The sequence below is a fragment of the Giraffa tippelskirchi genome, chromosome 3, assembly GCF_054371585.1.
Source record: "Giraffa tippelskirchi isolate mGirTip1 chromosome 3, T2T-mGirTip1v1.2.pri, whole genome shotgun sequence".
In the NCBI taxonomy this organism is placed as follows: Eukaryota; Metazoa; Chordata; class Mammalia; order Artiodactyla; family Giraffidae; genus Giraffa; species Giraffa tippelskirchi.
This window is the reverse complement of record NC_137277.1, coordinates 152073379-152091320: the sequence shown is the minus strand read 5'-3', so window position 1 is coordinate 152091320 and position 17942 is coordinate 152073379. Positions and strand designations below refer to the sequence as shown.

General features: G+C 38.4%; 1 protein-coding gene across 14 annotated transcripts in view; it reads right to left on the bottom strand.

Annotated features, from left to right (window-relative positions):
- The window catches only part of PARD3B (par-3 family cell polarity regulator beta), a 1110743-nt gene that overhangs the window by 165479 nt on the left and 927322 nt on the right, over positions 1-17942 (bottom strand). For 13 of the 14 annotated variants that reach the window (XR_014078966.1, XR_014078967.1, XM_081577736.1 and 10 more), the window contains one exon: positions 3706-4008. The exons of the other annotated variant lie outside the window; for it this stretch is intronic. Coding sequence is in view for 11 of the 13 variants with exons in the window: in XM_081577736.1 (XP_081433862.1) it covers positions 3706-4008 (303 nt within the window). In the remaining 2 variants the exon portion in view is untranslated. The remainder of the gene's footprint in view (positions 1-3705; positions 4009-17942) is intronic. 14 annotated transcript variants of the gene reach the window in all.

The following is a 17942-nucleotide window of genomic DNA, read 5'->3' as shown; positions in this document are numbered from 1 at the left end:
ACTGGAGGACAAAAATCAATACTTTGAGATATCTTTATTGGCTACAAAAATTGGCCAAACCCAACAAGCAAATATTTAACTTGGTGCAATATAAGCCAATAATGACAGCTAATAAAAAAGTTTAGGCTGCATCAACAAGTGTAAAGGACTAAGACCAAAGGATCTAAGAGTCCCAAAGATTTCTGTGTTTTCCTGGCCATATTTGAAACATACTACCCAACTGTGCATGGCATCCTCAACAGAGGGCAGTTGGTAGTTATAAGTTCAGGAAACTTGAGTATAGGCAGAATATGGCTACTAAGAAGGCTAAAGATGTCCATTATAAGATTAAGATAGCCAGAGGGGTTTATACTGAAGAAATGATTATACTTCTCAAGGTTAGGTGCTTGTTTTCTTCATCCTTATAAAGCCAGCTCTGAGCACAGAGCCTGCCTCATGTTTTGAGTTCAATAAATATTTGTGAATGAAGGTGATAGCAGCCATGTCAAATATCTGAAGGTCTAAAAGTGAGGTTTAGATTCTGTGTCTACCTCTGTGGTCTCTGCTAAACAATTGTCTCCTAGTTTTAAGCTAAGGTTTTTGGCTGCTTCTTATTTTCTCCCGTCTTCAATGCCACTCTCTTAATCCAGACCCTTGCCATCCCTCACTACTGTAATCGTAGCTTAATTCATCTAACCATCTAACCATCTTCCTGTTTGTCTGCCACCAAACTGGCAGAGCTATTTTCTCCAAATACAGATTTATCAGCTCATTCCCCAGTTATGGCATTTTGATGGCTCCCATTGTACACAGGATTCCCCACTACCCACAAACTACCGCTCATTTTTCTGTAGCCCAGGGAAGGCAGCACTATTCAAGCATAACTTCAGAACCCTTCTTACCATAGATCTGCAGACAGCAACTACCAATCATAAGGTGTGAACACAGGATGGAACCTTTTCATGCACAACCTGGCTTCAATCTGCTTTCCAGATTCATCTTCTGTCATTTTCCTTCCCATCCACTCTCCATGTTCTGAGCTTCCCTAATGTGCCCTGCTCTTTCCAGCCACTTCACCCCTGTGCATGCTAACTTGTCTGTAAGGAAAACAATTTTTCTTTTGTATCTGATCAGTTTGTATGAATCCTTCCAGAACCAGTTCAGATATCATTTCCTTTTGGAGACCTTTCATGAGCAGCAGAGTTAGAAAAGCTTCTTTTTCTTCTGTTTATGGTAAATTGCAGTTATCTATTTCTATATGTGTTGATCTCTTCCTCCTTAGAATATACTTTTCTCTGGAATGGAACCACCTCTTAGTCATCTTTGCAACATTCCTAGAGCTTGAAACAGTAGCTAGAACACAAATACTCATTGAGTGACTGAAAGACTGTATAGATGACTAAATGAACAACAGGCCTCTAAATGTAAATAAGATAGGGTTAGAGCTCAGGGTTCCTGCCTATGAGTACTATTGCCACAGCAACTTTCTTAGACTTACTAGGACCCAGGAATGTTGGAGAGTTCAGAATTTTACTGATAAAAACAAGTAATAATGATGATGATGACAGCTAACATTATTGAACGCTTATTATGTGCTGAGACAAAAACTGCTTAAGATTTAAAGAACAAGGAGCAGAACAAATCTTAAATATGGTTAAAGATAAGAACAGAATAAAGATAATTCTGAGTATAGTTACACTTTGATATGTTACCCCAAAATATGACAACTGTCTAACACTCCACCTAAAGAACTTTAGATCATTTATTAATACAGAGAGGTTAGAACCAAAGGAAAGAATATTCCTTACACATGTCTGGGCTATTCAGTCAAAAAAAAAAAAAAATATATATATATATATTTTTTCTGATATCATTCTGTAGTGGCTACAGTTACAATTATCCTGAGAAATTTCCGTCTAGGTCAAATCTATGCGGGTGAAAATTAGTATCAGGTAGAGTCTTCCTGTGTTCCAAAGAATAGCCATATGATCTAGAAAGAAAAAAGACTTCAGTGACAAAAATTTGAGGAGTAGAAGTGCTAACTGTTGTATGTTCCTTTTAGAAACTTACAAGGTATGTTAGTTATTGGGGATAAGAAAATAGAAGTAAGAAAACCTATTCAGTATGGCTTAACCCAGACATTTTCACATGCATTTGAACAATGATTTTTTTTTTTTTATTAGAATGCTTAGTATTTATTTTCATTGAATTAGAATCAGAAACATTGGCTTTGGAGGTTCATAGAAACACTTCTGCACTGGAATTCTAGCAGAGGGCATTTGCCAATGGGCTTGCAATGAAGACCTATCTGATTCAGAGAAGGTAAGATTGGCTTTTGTCTGGGCCAGAAGAGACTCATGCCTGGTACCATCATTTACGTGATAAAAATTCAACCCTTGATAAAGGCTTGGGAGAACAAGACCAGCTCTTAATCAGTCCTTTGAATTAACAGTTTTGTTATGGCTGTCTCACACAGTCACAGAAATTTATATTTTCATTTTATCCCAAAGAAAAACTTGACCATCTTTCTTTAATACTATCAACCTGGAAGCTTGACAGTAAGGATTAAAAATTGCTCCTTCCTTCCCACTTGGTTATTGGAAAGGCTCTGAAAGGTAATCAGTCTTGTGAAGCTGCACTTTACAGTCTGCATAAAAATGCCATGATTTTCCTTCCTCTCCCCAACCTAATTGAAAGTGCATAATATCACCCAGCTGGGGAAATGTAAAAGGTAAACATATACAATATATCATGCTATCACACAAAAGCTGGTTACTAATAGGGACTGGGTGGTTGTCAGGACCAAACAGAATCTGGAAAACAAGTCTTTGTTTTTTTCATCTAGAGTGAGAGTTCTTTGTGTCTGCCACCCAGCCACCCCTTCCCCCCCACAACCCACCATACACACACCTCCTCCCTCCAGACTTCAAGTTACAGCAGATTAAACCAAGGTCAGTCAACTCATTCCTTGTGTGTGTAATTCCAAGGGTCACCTAACAATGTATATTGACTAACACTCTCTTATACCAGCCTTTCAAGAAATGAGGCATTTTGCTTCTGGCAGGAGGTGGGGTTGGAATCATCCTGCTCCCTACCTACTTTGATTGTACTGACAGATGGTCCTATTATCTCTTTCCTCAGCTGCTAAACCTTAAGACCCTTGGCCTTGTCACCTCTTATCTTCCTCTACTTCATCAAACTCCTTTTGTGAAGATTATCTCCTTTTCTACCTCTGATCACCCAGGAATACAGGATCACACATGCCTTCAGTAGAAAATCTCAATCTTTTCAAAGTCTTCTGCAATTCAGAGGTTATCTACAATTACACCGACTTAGAAATCAACACTTTCTTCTCTGACCCCTCACCTTCAAGATCATGCCATCTTCCAGAATCCATCTTTTATAGTAGGACTCTTAGGAGAAAGGATAACATCCCTTCAAAGTTTTCATCACTAGTTCTCTGTTATAGCATTCCTTCAAAAATTGCTCCCTGTTGCCTCATGAACTCAACTACTGCTATTCATTCATGCCACCTTATAACTGGCAATTGTTTTATTTTTGATGGCTGATACCTTACGGGTAGGTCAAAGCATAGCACTTGTCAAGGGTACTATGTCATTTCCGTTTTAATAGGTTGAAGGATATATTTTTATCTGCTTCAGCAGTGGAGATGATTTGAAACTTACTGAATTAAAACCACATTCATCTTTCAATAAGTTATATTACCTGTCAGCAGGCACTGGTGGATGGTATGGCTTGTTGACCTTGGCATAGAGACTCTCTAAGTGGTCTCTCTCTGGAGACAGTGGACGGCCATCTCGAGGGTAGCCCAGTGGTCCAGCCCGAGGGGGAGATGGAGACCTATAGATGTTTGCTGATGTACATGGTTCCCGGAAGTGGTTCACTCTGGCATAGTTGGGGTCCACTTCATCATCGTCCATATCATGCAGTGATCCAATTGCACCAGTAGCATAATCAGTAAGACCTCTTGCCTGCTTTTCCCTTAGCTCCTGATGTTTTGCTCCAATCCTGAAAAATGTAGAACAAGATGTATGTGAGTTTTAATGCTGATACAATGATAGACTCTCCTGCTGCTGCTGCTGCTGCTAAGTCACTTTAGTTGTGTCTGACTCCTAGCGACCCCATGGACTGCAGCCTACCAGGCTCCTTCGTCCATGGGATTCTCCAGGCAAGAGTACTGGAGTGGGTTGCCATTGCCTTCTCCGAGACTCTCCTGAATCTATGTTAATTACTTCTTGTCAGCTACTTAACTGCCACTTTTCTGGATACTGAAGATCACACCATGCAGAAATGCTAATAGCAAACTCCACAGGATTCATTTTATATCTCTGACCTTTACTTGTTACATATGCTTCCCTAGTGGCTCAGACAGTAAAGAATCGGCCTGCAATGTAGGAGATCCGGGTTCGATTCCTAGGTTGGGAAAGTCCCCTGGAGAAGGGAATGGCAACCCATTTCAGTATTCTTGACTGGAAAATCTCATGGACAGAGGAGCCTGGCAGGCTACAATCCATGAGTTGGCAAGGAGTCAGAAATGACTGAAAGACTAACACTTGATTTGTTACAGAGTCTGCAAGATCCCCTGGAGAAGGAAATGGCAACCCACTCCAGTATTCTTGCCTGGGAAATCCCATGGACAGAGGAGCCTGGTGGATTGCAGTCCATGGGGTCGCAAAAGAGTTGTACACGACTTAACAACAACACCAGCTTTACTTTTATAGCAATGCTATAGGTATTTTAACGTTTTGTCTGCTGATGACTAGGCTGATTGCAGAGTTAGAGGCTGATTTTTATTAACATTTCTTTCCTATAAATGGGCTGTGCTCACGGGAACAGTCCATCTTTGGTGTAATATTCTAGAAGCCTACCTTGGGAAAGGGATGCATGTCAAAGAGCCCATCAGAATCTTATACTTTGTGATTTTCTTATTTGGTGCCTTCGATTTTTAGTGTATTCTTCTAAAGAAAAGAGCTTGCAAAAATTGATTTAACTATGAAAAAGAAATACAGAGGCTTTCTGGTCACTAAAAGCAGTGGTATCAGAGATAATTTATAAGAGACTCTAAGTTTTTGGTTACACAAATGGGGATCATTGTGTTTCATTATACAGGGACTAGGGACAGAGTAAAATAGTGAAATTAATAGGCTCCTGACAGAGACGAATTGGCACATATAAGTGAATTAAACACCATTACTGGCAGAACTCCACAGCACTAAAGCCTTTAGTGATATTACAAAATGCTACTGCTAATCAGTGTACCGTGTAGACTACCGGGAATGGGAGCAGTAAAATACAGTTCAGTGTATTCCAAACCCATCTGAATTTTGAGAATTTGACATTTAATCTGGAAAGTGTTGGACTGGATCTCCTAAATTCCCAGTTACATGTTAAAATGGACAAGTCACTGTGGCATCTTAGTGGATGATGGTGATATGATGGTGTCAGGAGGTGATTTCCACTAAAGAGGAAAGAATGCAACCTGATATTACCGGGCAAATAAGGTGCACTGAGTACAGGAGGAGAAAAGTAAGACAATGCTGGCTCAGGTGGTGAAAGAAAGACTCAAGAAAGGATGGGGATAAATCTGAAGACCTGGGCTCAGAGAATATGACAGGATTGTGGGCTAAGAGTGAAAGATCTATATCTGCCTGGAAATATATATTGAAGGCCTATATGAGTGGAAAAAAAAAAACTGAATTCTCTATCTTTTCCTCTTCAAATAAAAACAGCTGTTTTTGCACACAGCGGCTAGTTTTATTTTACAGAACATCAAACTCTTTGTAAAAATCTTTAAAAGCCATGATCTTTCAAGGTATTTTCCTTTTGGTAGAATGGCTTTTTTTCCCCCCTTTGAGTAGAGAGGAGGAAGAAAAGATAAAAATGTGAAGAATAAGGTATAGGACAAAAAAACAGTATCTTCAAGTCACAACAGATGAAAATAAATACCACGATATATTATTGCATATCTCTTTTGACTAGGTCAAATTACGTACCGTACACATAAGTAATGAGACGAATTTATATTTTGTGCAGAGGGGAGCTTGAATCTCCAAGGGATGTTGAATGAAGATGAAAGGAAGATTACGCAGTAGGGTACCCATTAAGAGGCCCTGCCCATCCTCTTTCAATGCATGTTAGTCCCAGATTCATGGATGTTTGTTTTGAATAATTTTTGATGAAGAAGATAACATGCTCTGTTCTGTAACAAAATAATCTTTCCAGGGATGGTGCAGACTGGAATATCAGAGGATGCTTGCTGCACTGTGACGGCAGGGATGGATATCCATTGCAAATAGAGAATAGAACATCATACAGTTAGGGGATGGGGTTTTGTGTGGTTGCTATTCCTCCTAAGTGGGAGACCTTCTAGAGAAATCACTCAGTGGAAAGATGAACATCTCATGGTTGCCACACAGGGCTACATTTATGCATTTATGAAAGAGGAAAACACCAAGCTTGATTTTTCAAAGAATCACAGAAACAGAACACAAGACTCTGTATTCCTTATTTCATCACTTCTCTTTCTCAGAGGTTTTCTCATTAATTAAGCTTGCTGAGTATGTAAAGATTCTCAGATGAAAAGTACTCCATATATGCAAAGCAGTATTTTATCTTGTACTTTTCCTTTCTAAAACAAAACCAAATTTCTCCTTGATCTTCTCTGTGCCACTGAGTGCTTCAGTAGCTAATTTCATATTAATCACTCAGTAGGTGAAACAGTAATTTCTCTGAACCGCCATTATTATGCCATATATCAGGATCTCTCCATGTGGGGGAGGACAAGGCAATCTCTGAAAAGGGGTATATGGAAGCAGAAAAGACTCTCTCAAGAGAAAAATGTCAAGGAAATAGATTTGTTTTTTTGGTTGTTCTGACCTCCCTCTGTCCCAATTCAGTGTGAGAATTCTAATTGTTTATAGTCATTTCCATGTAGATGTCTCTTTACCACTGGAAACTCAACCTGTTGAAATATCCATTTTTCAAAATAGTCCTGGATAATATTCCCTTTTTATTGGATGGTACCACCAGCTTCCTCATTCTCCTCAGCACACTGCCTTTGCTGTTTCTTTTTTCCATTATAACTCTTGGATAGCCTATTTTATTTCCATTTCTATAGCCACAGACTAGTGTCCAGACTTTATATTGCCTGGTCTGCACCAATCCAGCATGGTGGGCATTAACTGTATGAGGCTACATAAACTTAAGCTGGAATTAATTACAATTTTTGAACATTTAAAATTCAGTTTCTCAGTTTCATAAGCCACATTGCAAGTACTCAACAGCTAAATGAGTTCGGGACTTCTATACTGGACAGTCCAAACAGAGGCTAATTCTATCACTGCAGCAAGTTCTATTAAGTTGTGCTGGCGGGATTATGCTAAGATTTTTTGTATGTCACCAAATCCCACTTTATACCTTAAAAGGTACTAGAATAATCTTCTTCAAAGAGTATTTCTATTGCATCACTGTCAGATCTGCTGCTGCTAAGTCGCTTCAGTCGTGTCCAACTCTGTGCGACCCCATAGACGGCAGCCCACCAGGCTCCGCTGTCCCTGGGATTCACCAGGCAAGAACACTGGAGTCGGTTGCCATTTCCTTCTCTACCGTCAGATCAAGGCTTTCTAAAAAAAGATTGTGATGAATGATGGAGCAAGACTATGGTTATTCCACTTTGTTCCTTGAATTCTAAATGAATGAATGATTGAGAAATTGAGAAGAAATTCCATCTACCATAGAATTAGGATACAGTCATAGTTTCAAACCATGCAATAAAATTTGAACTCCATCCAAAACAGGTAGTATGTCAAGAGTCAATACATAGCTTCGTCTCTAGCAGGGTAGATATTTTACTGAAAAGTAAGAGAAAGAGACCAGAGAGTTACAAACTTTTGATTAGAAAAAGAGTTTAAAGACAGGGGTAGGACGCTGGAATTGTAGGGTAAATCTTTGTGAGGTTCCAACCTGAGAACAGAGGACGGATAGAGCTAAAAGAGAGAAATTTCCACTGAGAGAGAAAATTCCTTCCACCTTGAAGAAACTTCATGGAGATAAATGGAGAGAAGACAAAAGAACATCAGTCCACTCTGTAGCTGATAAGGCAGGATTACCAGAGCAAGATAAACAAACACAAACTTAGCAAAATAAAACCTTAAATCTTCTAAGAGACTTCATTGTTGTTGTTATTCAGTTGCTAAGTCATGTCCAACTCTTTGCAACCCCACGGACTGCAACATGCCAGGCTCCTCTGTCTTCCACCACCTTCCAGAGTTTGCTCAAATTCATGTCCATTGAGCTGGTGATGCTATCTAACCATCTCATCCTCTGCTACCCCCTTCTCCTTTTGCCTTCAATCCTTCCCAGCATCAGGGTCCAGGCTGATCTCTTCTTACAGCAATCTGCTCTCCCAAAATGTCAGGTCATGGAAAAGCTGCCAAGGTAGTGCACTCAGACCGGGCCTGAAGACATTTTGAGAAAGTATATGGAACTAAGTGGCCAGTAACCTTAGCTCATTATGCCTTGTCATATAACTCTATATTTTAGTATAGATTTCAAAAAAAATATTAAATACCATAGAACATGAAATTAACTTAATGGATCACAACAAGTATTTAAAAAATTAAATATAGTAAAAGAGAAAATATTAGAGGTTACTGCATGCAGTAAGCATAAGTATGGTGTCAAGAGAAAAACCAAGTCATCTAAAAATCCAGGCAAATTCAAGCTGGCCTCAAACATGAAAAAAGACAAAAGAAAAACATTTTCAGACAAGCTTAAGAGAAAGCAACACTTGTTGACCCATCTTGAAAAATTACTGAATAATGAAAAGCATCCAACCAAGAATTGAATTCAAATTAAGAATTCAGCCCAGCAAAGCTGGGGAATGACAGATATGGAGGTGAGAAAAACATTCATTTAAATAGAAAATGAAGGGTAAACATTTATTTGTAGGACAAATCATTATAGAAAAATGTAAATATTATAAACTCTGATAATATAAAAGTAGTACCATTATACTAATAAGGAGGTGATTTAGGGAAAGTATTAATACTCAATGTATTTATTTCCCCAGTTTTTAAAGAAAACATCAGCAGTTACCACTTAAAGTTAATAAGTATATGAAATACAATAACAAAAAACCAATAAAACAAATTATCAGCAGAAGAGAAATACAAATAACAAAAGCCCAATGATAGAGTAGAAAATAGAAAACAGAGGAACCAGTAAAAAAGAGAGTAAGAAAATCGGATAAAATTTATGCTATGACAATAAGTGAAAATGGAATAAATTTCTTTATTATAACTAAAGGATTGTCACTCAGATCATGAACTCCTTATTGCCAAATTCAGACTTAAATTGAAGGAAGTAGGGAAAACCACTAGACCATTCAGGTATGACCTAAATCAAATCCCTTACAATTATATAGTGGAAGTGGGAAATAGATTTAAGGGACTAGTTCTGATAGACAGAGCGCATGATGAACTATGGACAGAGGTTCGTGACATTGTACAGGAGACAGGGATCAAGACCATCCCCAAGAAAAAGAAATGCAAAAAAGCAAAATGGCTGTCTGAGAAGGCCTTACAAATAGCTGGGAAAGGAAGAGAAGTGAAAAACAAAGGAGAAAAGGAAAGATACACCCATTTGAATGCATAGTTTCAAAGAATAGCAAGGAGAGATAAGAAAGCATTCCTCAGTGATCAATGCAAAGAAACAGAGGAAAACAATAGAATGGGAAAGACAAGAGACCTCTTCAAGAAAATTAGAGATACCCAGGGAATATTTCATGCTAAAATGGGCTCAATAAAGGGCAGAAATGGCATGGACCTAACAGAAGCAGAAGATATTAAGAAGAGGTGGCAAGAATACACAGAAGAACTATACAAAACAGATCTTCACGACCCAGATAATCATGATGGTGTGATCACTCACCTAGAGCCAGACATCTTGGAAGGTGAAGGCAAGTGGGCTTTAGGAAGCATCACCACAAACAAAGCTAGTGGAGGTGATGGAATTCCAGCTGAGCTATTTCAAATCCTGAAAGGTGATGCTGTGAAAGTGCTGCACTCAATATGCCAGCAAATTTGGAAAACTCAGCAGTGGCCACAGGACTGGAAAAGGTCAGTTTTCACTCCAATCCCAAAGAAAGGCAATGTCAAAGAATGCTCAAACTACCGCAGAATTGCACTCATCTCACATGCTAGTAAAGTAATGCTCAAAATTCTCCAAGCCAGGCTTCAACAATATGTGAACTATAAACTTCCAGATGTTCAAGGTGGTTTTAGAAAAGGCAGAGGAACCAGAGATCAAACTGCCAATATCCACTGGATCACCGAAAAAGCAAGAGAGTTCCAGAAAAACATCTATTTCTGCTTTATTGACTATGCCAAAGCCTTTGACTGTGTGGATCACAATAAACTGTGGAAAATTCTGAAAGAGATGGGAATACCAGACCTGTCTCTTGAGAAACCTGTATGCAGGTCAGGAAGCAACAGTTAGAACTAGACATGGAACAACAGACAGGTTCCAAATAGGAAAAGGAGTATGTCAAGGCTGTATATTGTCTCCCTGCTCATTGAACTTATATGCAGAGTACATCATGAGAAATGCTGGGCTGGAAGAAGCACAAGCTGGAATCAAGATTGCTGGGAGAAATATCAATAACCTCATCTATGCAGATGATACCAACCTTATGGCAGAAAGTGAAGAAGAACTAAAGAGCCTCCTGATGAAAGTGAAACAGGAGCGTGAAAAAGTTGGCTTAAAGCTGAACATTCAGAAAACTAAGATCATGGCATCCTGTCCCATCACTTCATGGCAAATAGATGGGGAAACAGTGAAAACAGTGACCGACTTTATTTTCTTGGACTCCCAAATCACTGCAGATGGTGACTGCAGCCATGAAATTAAAAGATGTTTGCTCCTTGGAAGGAAAGTTATGACCCACCTAGACAGCATATTAAAAATCAGAGACAATATTTTGCCAACAAAGGTCTGTCTAGTCAAAGCTATGGTTTTTCCAGTAGTCATTATGGATGTGAGAGTTGGACTATAAAAAAAGCTGAGCGCCGAAGAATTGATGCTTTTGAACTGTGGTGTTGGAGAGGACTCTTGAGAGTCCCTTGGACTGCAAGGAGATCTAACCAGTCCATCCTAAAGGAGATCAGTCCTGAGTGTTCATTGGAGGGACTGATGCTGAATCTGAAGCTCCAATACTTTGGCCACCTGATGTGAAGAACTGACTCATTTGAAAAGACTCTGATGCTGGGAAAGATTGAAGGTGGGAGGAGAAGGGGATGACAGAGGATGAGATGGTTGGATGGCATCACCGACCTAATGGACATGAGTTTGAGTAAACTCCAGGAGTTGGTGATGGACAGGGAGGCCTGGTGTGCTGCTGTCCACGGGGTTGCAAAGAGTTGGACACGACTAAACGACTGAACTGAACTGAAAGGATCCCAGATGATCAAAAGGAAAAACACACTGTGTGCTATCATAATGATGAAAAATAAGATATAGCTTAAATGTGCATTAATAGGAGAAATGACGTACTCTGCAGCTTAAAAATAGGGTCACGCTATTCCTGTATTACAAAGAGATAAAATATAAATATAGGTCTAGATATTCATAAATATTTGTATGACATGGACATATCTTTATATATGCATAGGAAACATCGGAAAGGATACACAAAAAATTCATAAAAATGATTGCCCTTGGAGAGTAGAATTAAAGGTATACTGTTTCAATTAGTATATCATATAATTTTAGGATAATCTTTTTAAAAATTTAAAATATAAAGAGTCCCTTACAATTACTTACTGACTGTTGTAGTGAACCAAAATTGAAACAGAACAAAACACAATACTTACAGGTACCATTGGGCATTCTTTGTCTTCTAAAGATGACTTGTTATGACTCCTGCCAACTCAGTTATAATAATTTTCTTCAAATTATTGAACATTTGTTTGGTCCCTTGCAAATCAACTGCTTTGGCCTAAAGTACCCATTCTCCACTAATCAACTATTTGATTCTAGTTTTCTCTAGATTGAAGACTGAACTTACTCATTTACAGCTCCCCATAGACCTCAATCGGAGAAGGCAATGGCACCCCACTCCAGTACTCTTGCCTTGAAAATCCCATGGACAGAGGAGCCTGGTAGGCTACAGTCCACGGGTTCGCTAAGAGTTGGACACGACTGAGCGACTTCACTTCACTTTTCCCTTTCATGCATTGGAGAAGGAAATGGCAACCTACTCCAGTGTTCTTGCCTAGAGAATCCTAGGGACGGGGAGCCTGGTGGGCTGCCATCTATGGGGTTGCACAGAGTCGGCCACGAATGAAGCGACTTAGCAGCAGCATAGACTTCAATAATTCCCCCCCTCTCCAATTCATGTATCCAGTAAATTCTGTATTTATCTGCAATTGTTATATATTACTTTGTAAAAAACCAAAACAAAATAAAAAATCTTTCATTAATTCATTTCTGGATATTCGGCTTTCATAACTAAACTACAAGCTTCCTGAGTGTCATGTTTTTCTTTCTGCTAATTTTGGCTGATTAATTTATTCACTAATAGTTGCTGATATTGCACTGTATACCAGAAAGAGAAAAGGAACACTATCAAACCCCTGGCTTATTATCAACAAGATATAAACATGTAATAACAATTTATTGGTAAAACAAAGATGCTGTGTGTACAAAGGGTAAGAGTCAATTCACTCTAATGATCTTGAGAAAGAATCATGAAGGTGGTGCCACATGAACAGGGCTTTGAAGGAACTTGCTCCAGGAGGAGGGAAGATATATGTAAGTAGTGTGAGGCACTCAGTCAGAGAGAGGACAAGCCAAGGGGCACAGAAACACATGATTTACTTAACACTGGGGTGTAAGTCTGATGTGGTAGGACACACTGGTTCAAGGTATCCACCTTCAGCTCCCCAACAAAAGTAACACATTTAATAAAAATTATTGGCAAATTTCTATTAGGTTTGCATAATGTAATTTTACCTAATAATAAAGTTTTTGGTGAGGAAAATCCTGTTACAACTTTTTGTTTGTTTAGCCATTTATTATAAAATAAAGATACAGAAATTTATATAAAACAAGTCTACGGATTAAAGAACTGGTATAAAGCAAACATGTTTGTAATGATTACTGAGGTCAAGAACTTGCAGGATACTCCAGAAGGTTTCCATGTGTTCCTTCTTTATCACAAGCATGTCTGTATTATATATATCTCCTTTCTTCCACATTAAGAATCCTGCTTCTCAAGATACAGAAAACTCTGGAACTACATATCACATGGTTACAACTTGCTTTACTCTATATTACACATATAATAGTTTCGAGCTAACAGTACCATGAGCACCACCAGTATGATTATTAAAAAGAGTTAAACTACTCTTTTTATAAAGCTCTTCTCCTTATCCCTTCATTTGTATAGTTGTACTATACCTCCCTTTTTGAAATATGTAGCTGCTGTATGCTATACTTCTATTCAACTTTCATTTAACTTTTAGTTCTATAATTAACTCATTTGTGGTAAAGAATCTGCCTGCCAATGCAAGAGATGCAAGAGACGTGAGTTTGATCCCTGGGTCAGGAAGATCCCTTGGAGTAGGAAATGGCAATGCACTGCAGTATTCTTGCCTGGAAGATTCCATGGGCAGAGAACCCCAGAGGGCTACAGTCCATGGGGTCACAGAGTCAGATACAACTGAGCATACATACATCAATGCATAAGTAACTTATTTAGATAACAATCTTTATGTCACTGAAGAGGCAGTCATTTACTACAGGGGTCCCCGACCTCCAGGATCTAATGCCTAATTATCTGAGGAGGAATTGATGTATTAATAATTGAAATGAAGTGCACAATAAATGCAATACGCTTGAATCATCCTGAAACCATCCCCATGACCCTAGTCTGGGGAAATATTGTTTTCCACAAAACTGGTCTCTGGTGCCAAAAAGGTTGGGGACCACTGGTTTCCTGAATTCCTCAGGAAGAACTCATGAGTTCTTAAATTGACAACATATATTTGAAAGCCTTCATATTTGAAAGCCAGTTTTACTGGATATAAAATTATTGGCTCACCTTTCTTCCTTGAGTAAACTAGGAAGTGTAATGCCATTCTCTATTTTTTGTGACAAAGTGTTGATGGTGAAAAGTTGGATGAAAATTTAATTTTAGTTGTCATAAATTACTTATAAAACTTTTTCTTTTTGCTTATCTCACCAAATTACTTGCTTTTCTTTAAAATCTAATAATAACATTCAGGAAACTAAGATCATGGTATCCGGTCCCATCACTTCATGGCAAATAGATGGGGAAACAGTGGAAAGAGTGGCAGACGTTATTTTCTTGGGCACCAAAATCACTACAGATGGTGATTGCAGCCATGAAATTAAAAGACGCTTGCTCCTTGGAAGGAAAGTTATGACCAACGTAGACAGCATATTAAAAAGCAGAGACATTACTTTGCCAACAAAGGTCTGTCTAGTCAAAGGTATGGTTTTTCCAGTAGTCATGTATAGACATGAGAGTTGGACTATAAAGAAAGCTGAGTGCTAAAGAATTGATGCTTTTGAACTGTGGTGTTGGAGAAGATTCTTGAGTCCCTTGGACTGCAAGGAGAACAAACAAGTCAATCCTAAAGGAAATCAGTCCTGAATATTCATGGGAAGGACTGATGCTGAAGCTGAAACTCTGATACTTTGGCCAGCTGATGTGAAGAGCTGACTCGTTTGAAAAGACTCTGATGCTGGGAAAGATTGAAGGTGGGAGGAGAAGGGGATGACAGAGGATGAGATGGTTGGATGGCATGACTGACTTGATGGGGTTGAGTTTGAGTAAGCTCTCGGAGTTGTTGATGGACAGGGAAGCCTGGCATGCTGCAAGCCATGGGGTTCCAAAGAGCTGGACAGGACTGAACAACTGAACTGAACTGAATATTACTAGCAAAATCATTTTGGTTTGATAACTCTTTCAGTATTTTACATATACTTTTAAATTTTATACCAGGTGAGTTTCTCGAATTATAGCTTTTATTGTTAATGTTGTGTGATACAAATTGAACATAACAAATCAATTGTATTTTTATATACTGAGTGAATAATTAGAAAGTAAAAGTAATAAAACAATACCATTTAAAATGAGATTAAAGCCTATTAGGAACTTAAGGATAAATTTAAGAGGAGGTGTTGAAAACAATAAAATACAATGAGAGAAATTAAGGAGGATCTAAATCAATGGAGAGTTTTATCTTGTACGTTGATCAGAAAACTCAATTATTAAGATGACAATTCATTCCAATTGTTCTACAGACTCAACGTCATCTCAACCAAACTCCTAGCAGGCTTATTTTTCATACTTGTGTGATTTTAAAATTTATTTGGAATGCTAAAGAGCCAAGAATGACCAAAACAATTTTGCAAAATAAAAATAAAGTTGGACTTACACTACTAAATTTAAGATGTACCACAAGCTTTTGTAATCAAGCCAAAGGTTAGACATATAAATGAATGGAACAGGAAAACAGAGTCCAGTAACAGACTCATACGTATTTGGTGAAGTGATTTACAATAAAGGTGCCAAAAAACTCAAGAAAGGACAATTCCTTTGACAATTGGTACTGGAAAAACTAGATATCCATAAGGGAAATAAGAACCTTGTGTCCTATGTTATACCATAACAAAAATCAGTTCAAGATAGAAGACAGGTCTGAACATGAAGGCAATCACAATAAAGCTTTTAGAATAAAATAAAAAAAGAATATCCTCACAGCCTTGCGGTAGGTCAAGAGAGGACACAGAAAGCATAAGCCATAAAAGAAATTGGTAAACTGGACTTCATTAAAATTAAAACCCTCTCATTAAAACATATCAAGAAAATAATAGGCAAATGAGAGACACTCCTCACAGCATGCTGCTAAGTCACCTCAGTCGTGTTCGACTCTGTACGACCCCATAGACGGCAGTCCACCAGGCTCCCCCGTCCCTGGGATTCTCCAGGCAAGAACACTGGAGTGGGTTGCCATTTCCTTCTCCAATGCATGAAAGTGAAAAGTGAAAGTGAAGTCGCTCAGTCGTGCCCGACTCTTAGCGACCCCATGGACTGCAACCTTCCAGGTTCTTCTGTCCATGGGATTTTCCAGGCAAGAGGACTGGAGTGGGGTGCCATTGCTGACAGCATACACATCTAACAAAGGATTTGTATCAAATATATTTAAAAATATAATTGCAATTCAATAATTATAAAAAATGACCCAATTAGAACTTGGCAGAAGGCTTCAACAGATGGATTACAAACCAGGATCTAGAAATGCCCAATAAACAAATGAAAAAGTGCTCTGCATTGTAAGTCACTAGAGAAATTTAAATTAAAACCACAATGAGATACACCTACTAAAATGAAAAAGAATGACAACACCAAATGTTAGCTAGGATGAGGAGCATCTAGAATTTTCATACACGACTGGTGGAAGTATAAGATGGCATAATTCCTTTGGATTATTCTTATTATTAGACACTAATAATATTTGTGACTTTCCCCCATGATTGTATAACTTGATTCTCACAAGCTACAAAGTCCCAACTTTATAAAAGAGGAAACTGAAGTTCAGAGAGGTTCAGTATTTTGTCTGAGAGGTCCTGTTTATTAAGTGGCAGGAATTGGAGTCCTGAATTCCACCCAGGTGTTTTACTTCAGTATTAAATTTTCTTTCATTTACACTAACCACAAATAGTCTAAACATGAGCATGCTTAAAAATTTATAACGAAAACTGTCAGGTACTCAAATGTAGAGATAACCCCCCATATGCCTATACCCAGTTCTATATGCAATAATTATTAAGATTTAGGCACATTTTTAATCTTTAAACATTTTTTGCTAAATGTTCTGTAACCAAACCTAGTCATTTATCTCCTATATACTTCAGAAGGTATATCAAATAAATCATGAACATTTTATTATATAACAATAATTCTATTACTTATCCCACTTAAAAATTAATAATATTCCTCGGTGTCCTAGTTCATAAACAAATTTCCCCAAGTGTCTTAAAAACATCTGTCTTTTCCATTGAACTTACTTGGATCAGGTTCCAAAATCTATCTACACCTTGAATTTGTTAATGTATCTTAAGTCTCATTTCCTGTACAGACATGTATTCTTTTTCATTTTTGCTTTTTTATTTTTCCATGCCATTGAATTGTTACAGAAACCTGGCAGATTGTCCTATATGTGGTCCCACATGCTGGATTTGGTTGCATCTTCATAGTGTGATTTAACTTATTCCTACATCCCCCATATTTCCTGTTTATGAAAAGTAGCTCAAGAGCAGCACTGCCCAATAGACCTTTCCACGATGATGGAAATGTTCTATATATGGGCTGTTTCATACAGTAGCCCCATGTGGCTACTGAGCACTTAAAATCTGGCTAGTGTGACTAAGGTACACATTTTTTACTTAAACAGCTACATGTGATTGGCTACCACCCTAGACAGTGCTGTTAAGATACTTAGGTTCAACCTTTTTGGAAAGAGTACTGTAGTGGGTGAATGTTGGTTCTCCAAAAGATTTATCCACTTGGAGCCTGCTATTATAACCTTATTTGGATAAGGGGTCTATGTAGGTGTACTTAAACATCTATGATGAGATCATCCTGGATTCTCCAAATGAACCCTAAGTCCAATGACAAGTGTCCTTTTAAAGAGGAAAGACAGAAGAATCAGAAGAGAAGGCACCCTGAAGGTGGGGGCAGAGATTACAGTCAAGCATCTATAAGCCAAGGAATGTCAAGGATTGCTGGCAGCCACCTGGTGGCTCAGATAGTAAAGAATGCCTGCAGTGTGCAGACTCAGGTTCATTTCCTGGGTCAGGGAGATTCCCTGGAGAAGAGAAAGGCTACCCACTCCAGTATTCTGCCTGGAAAA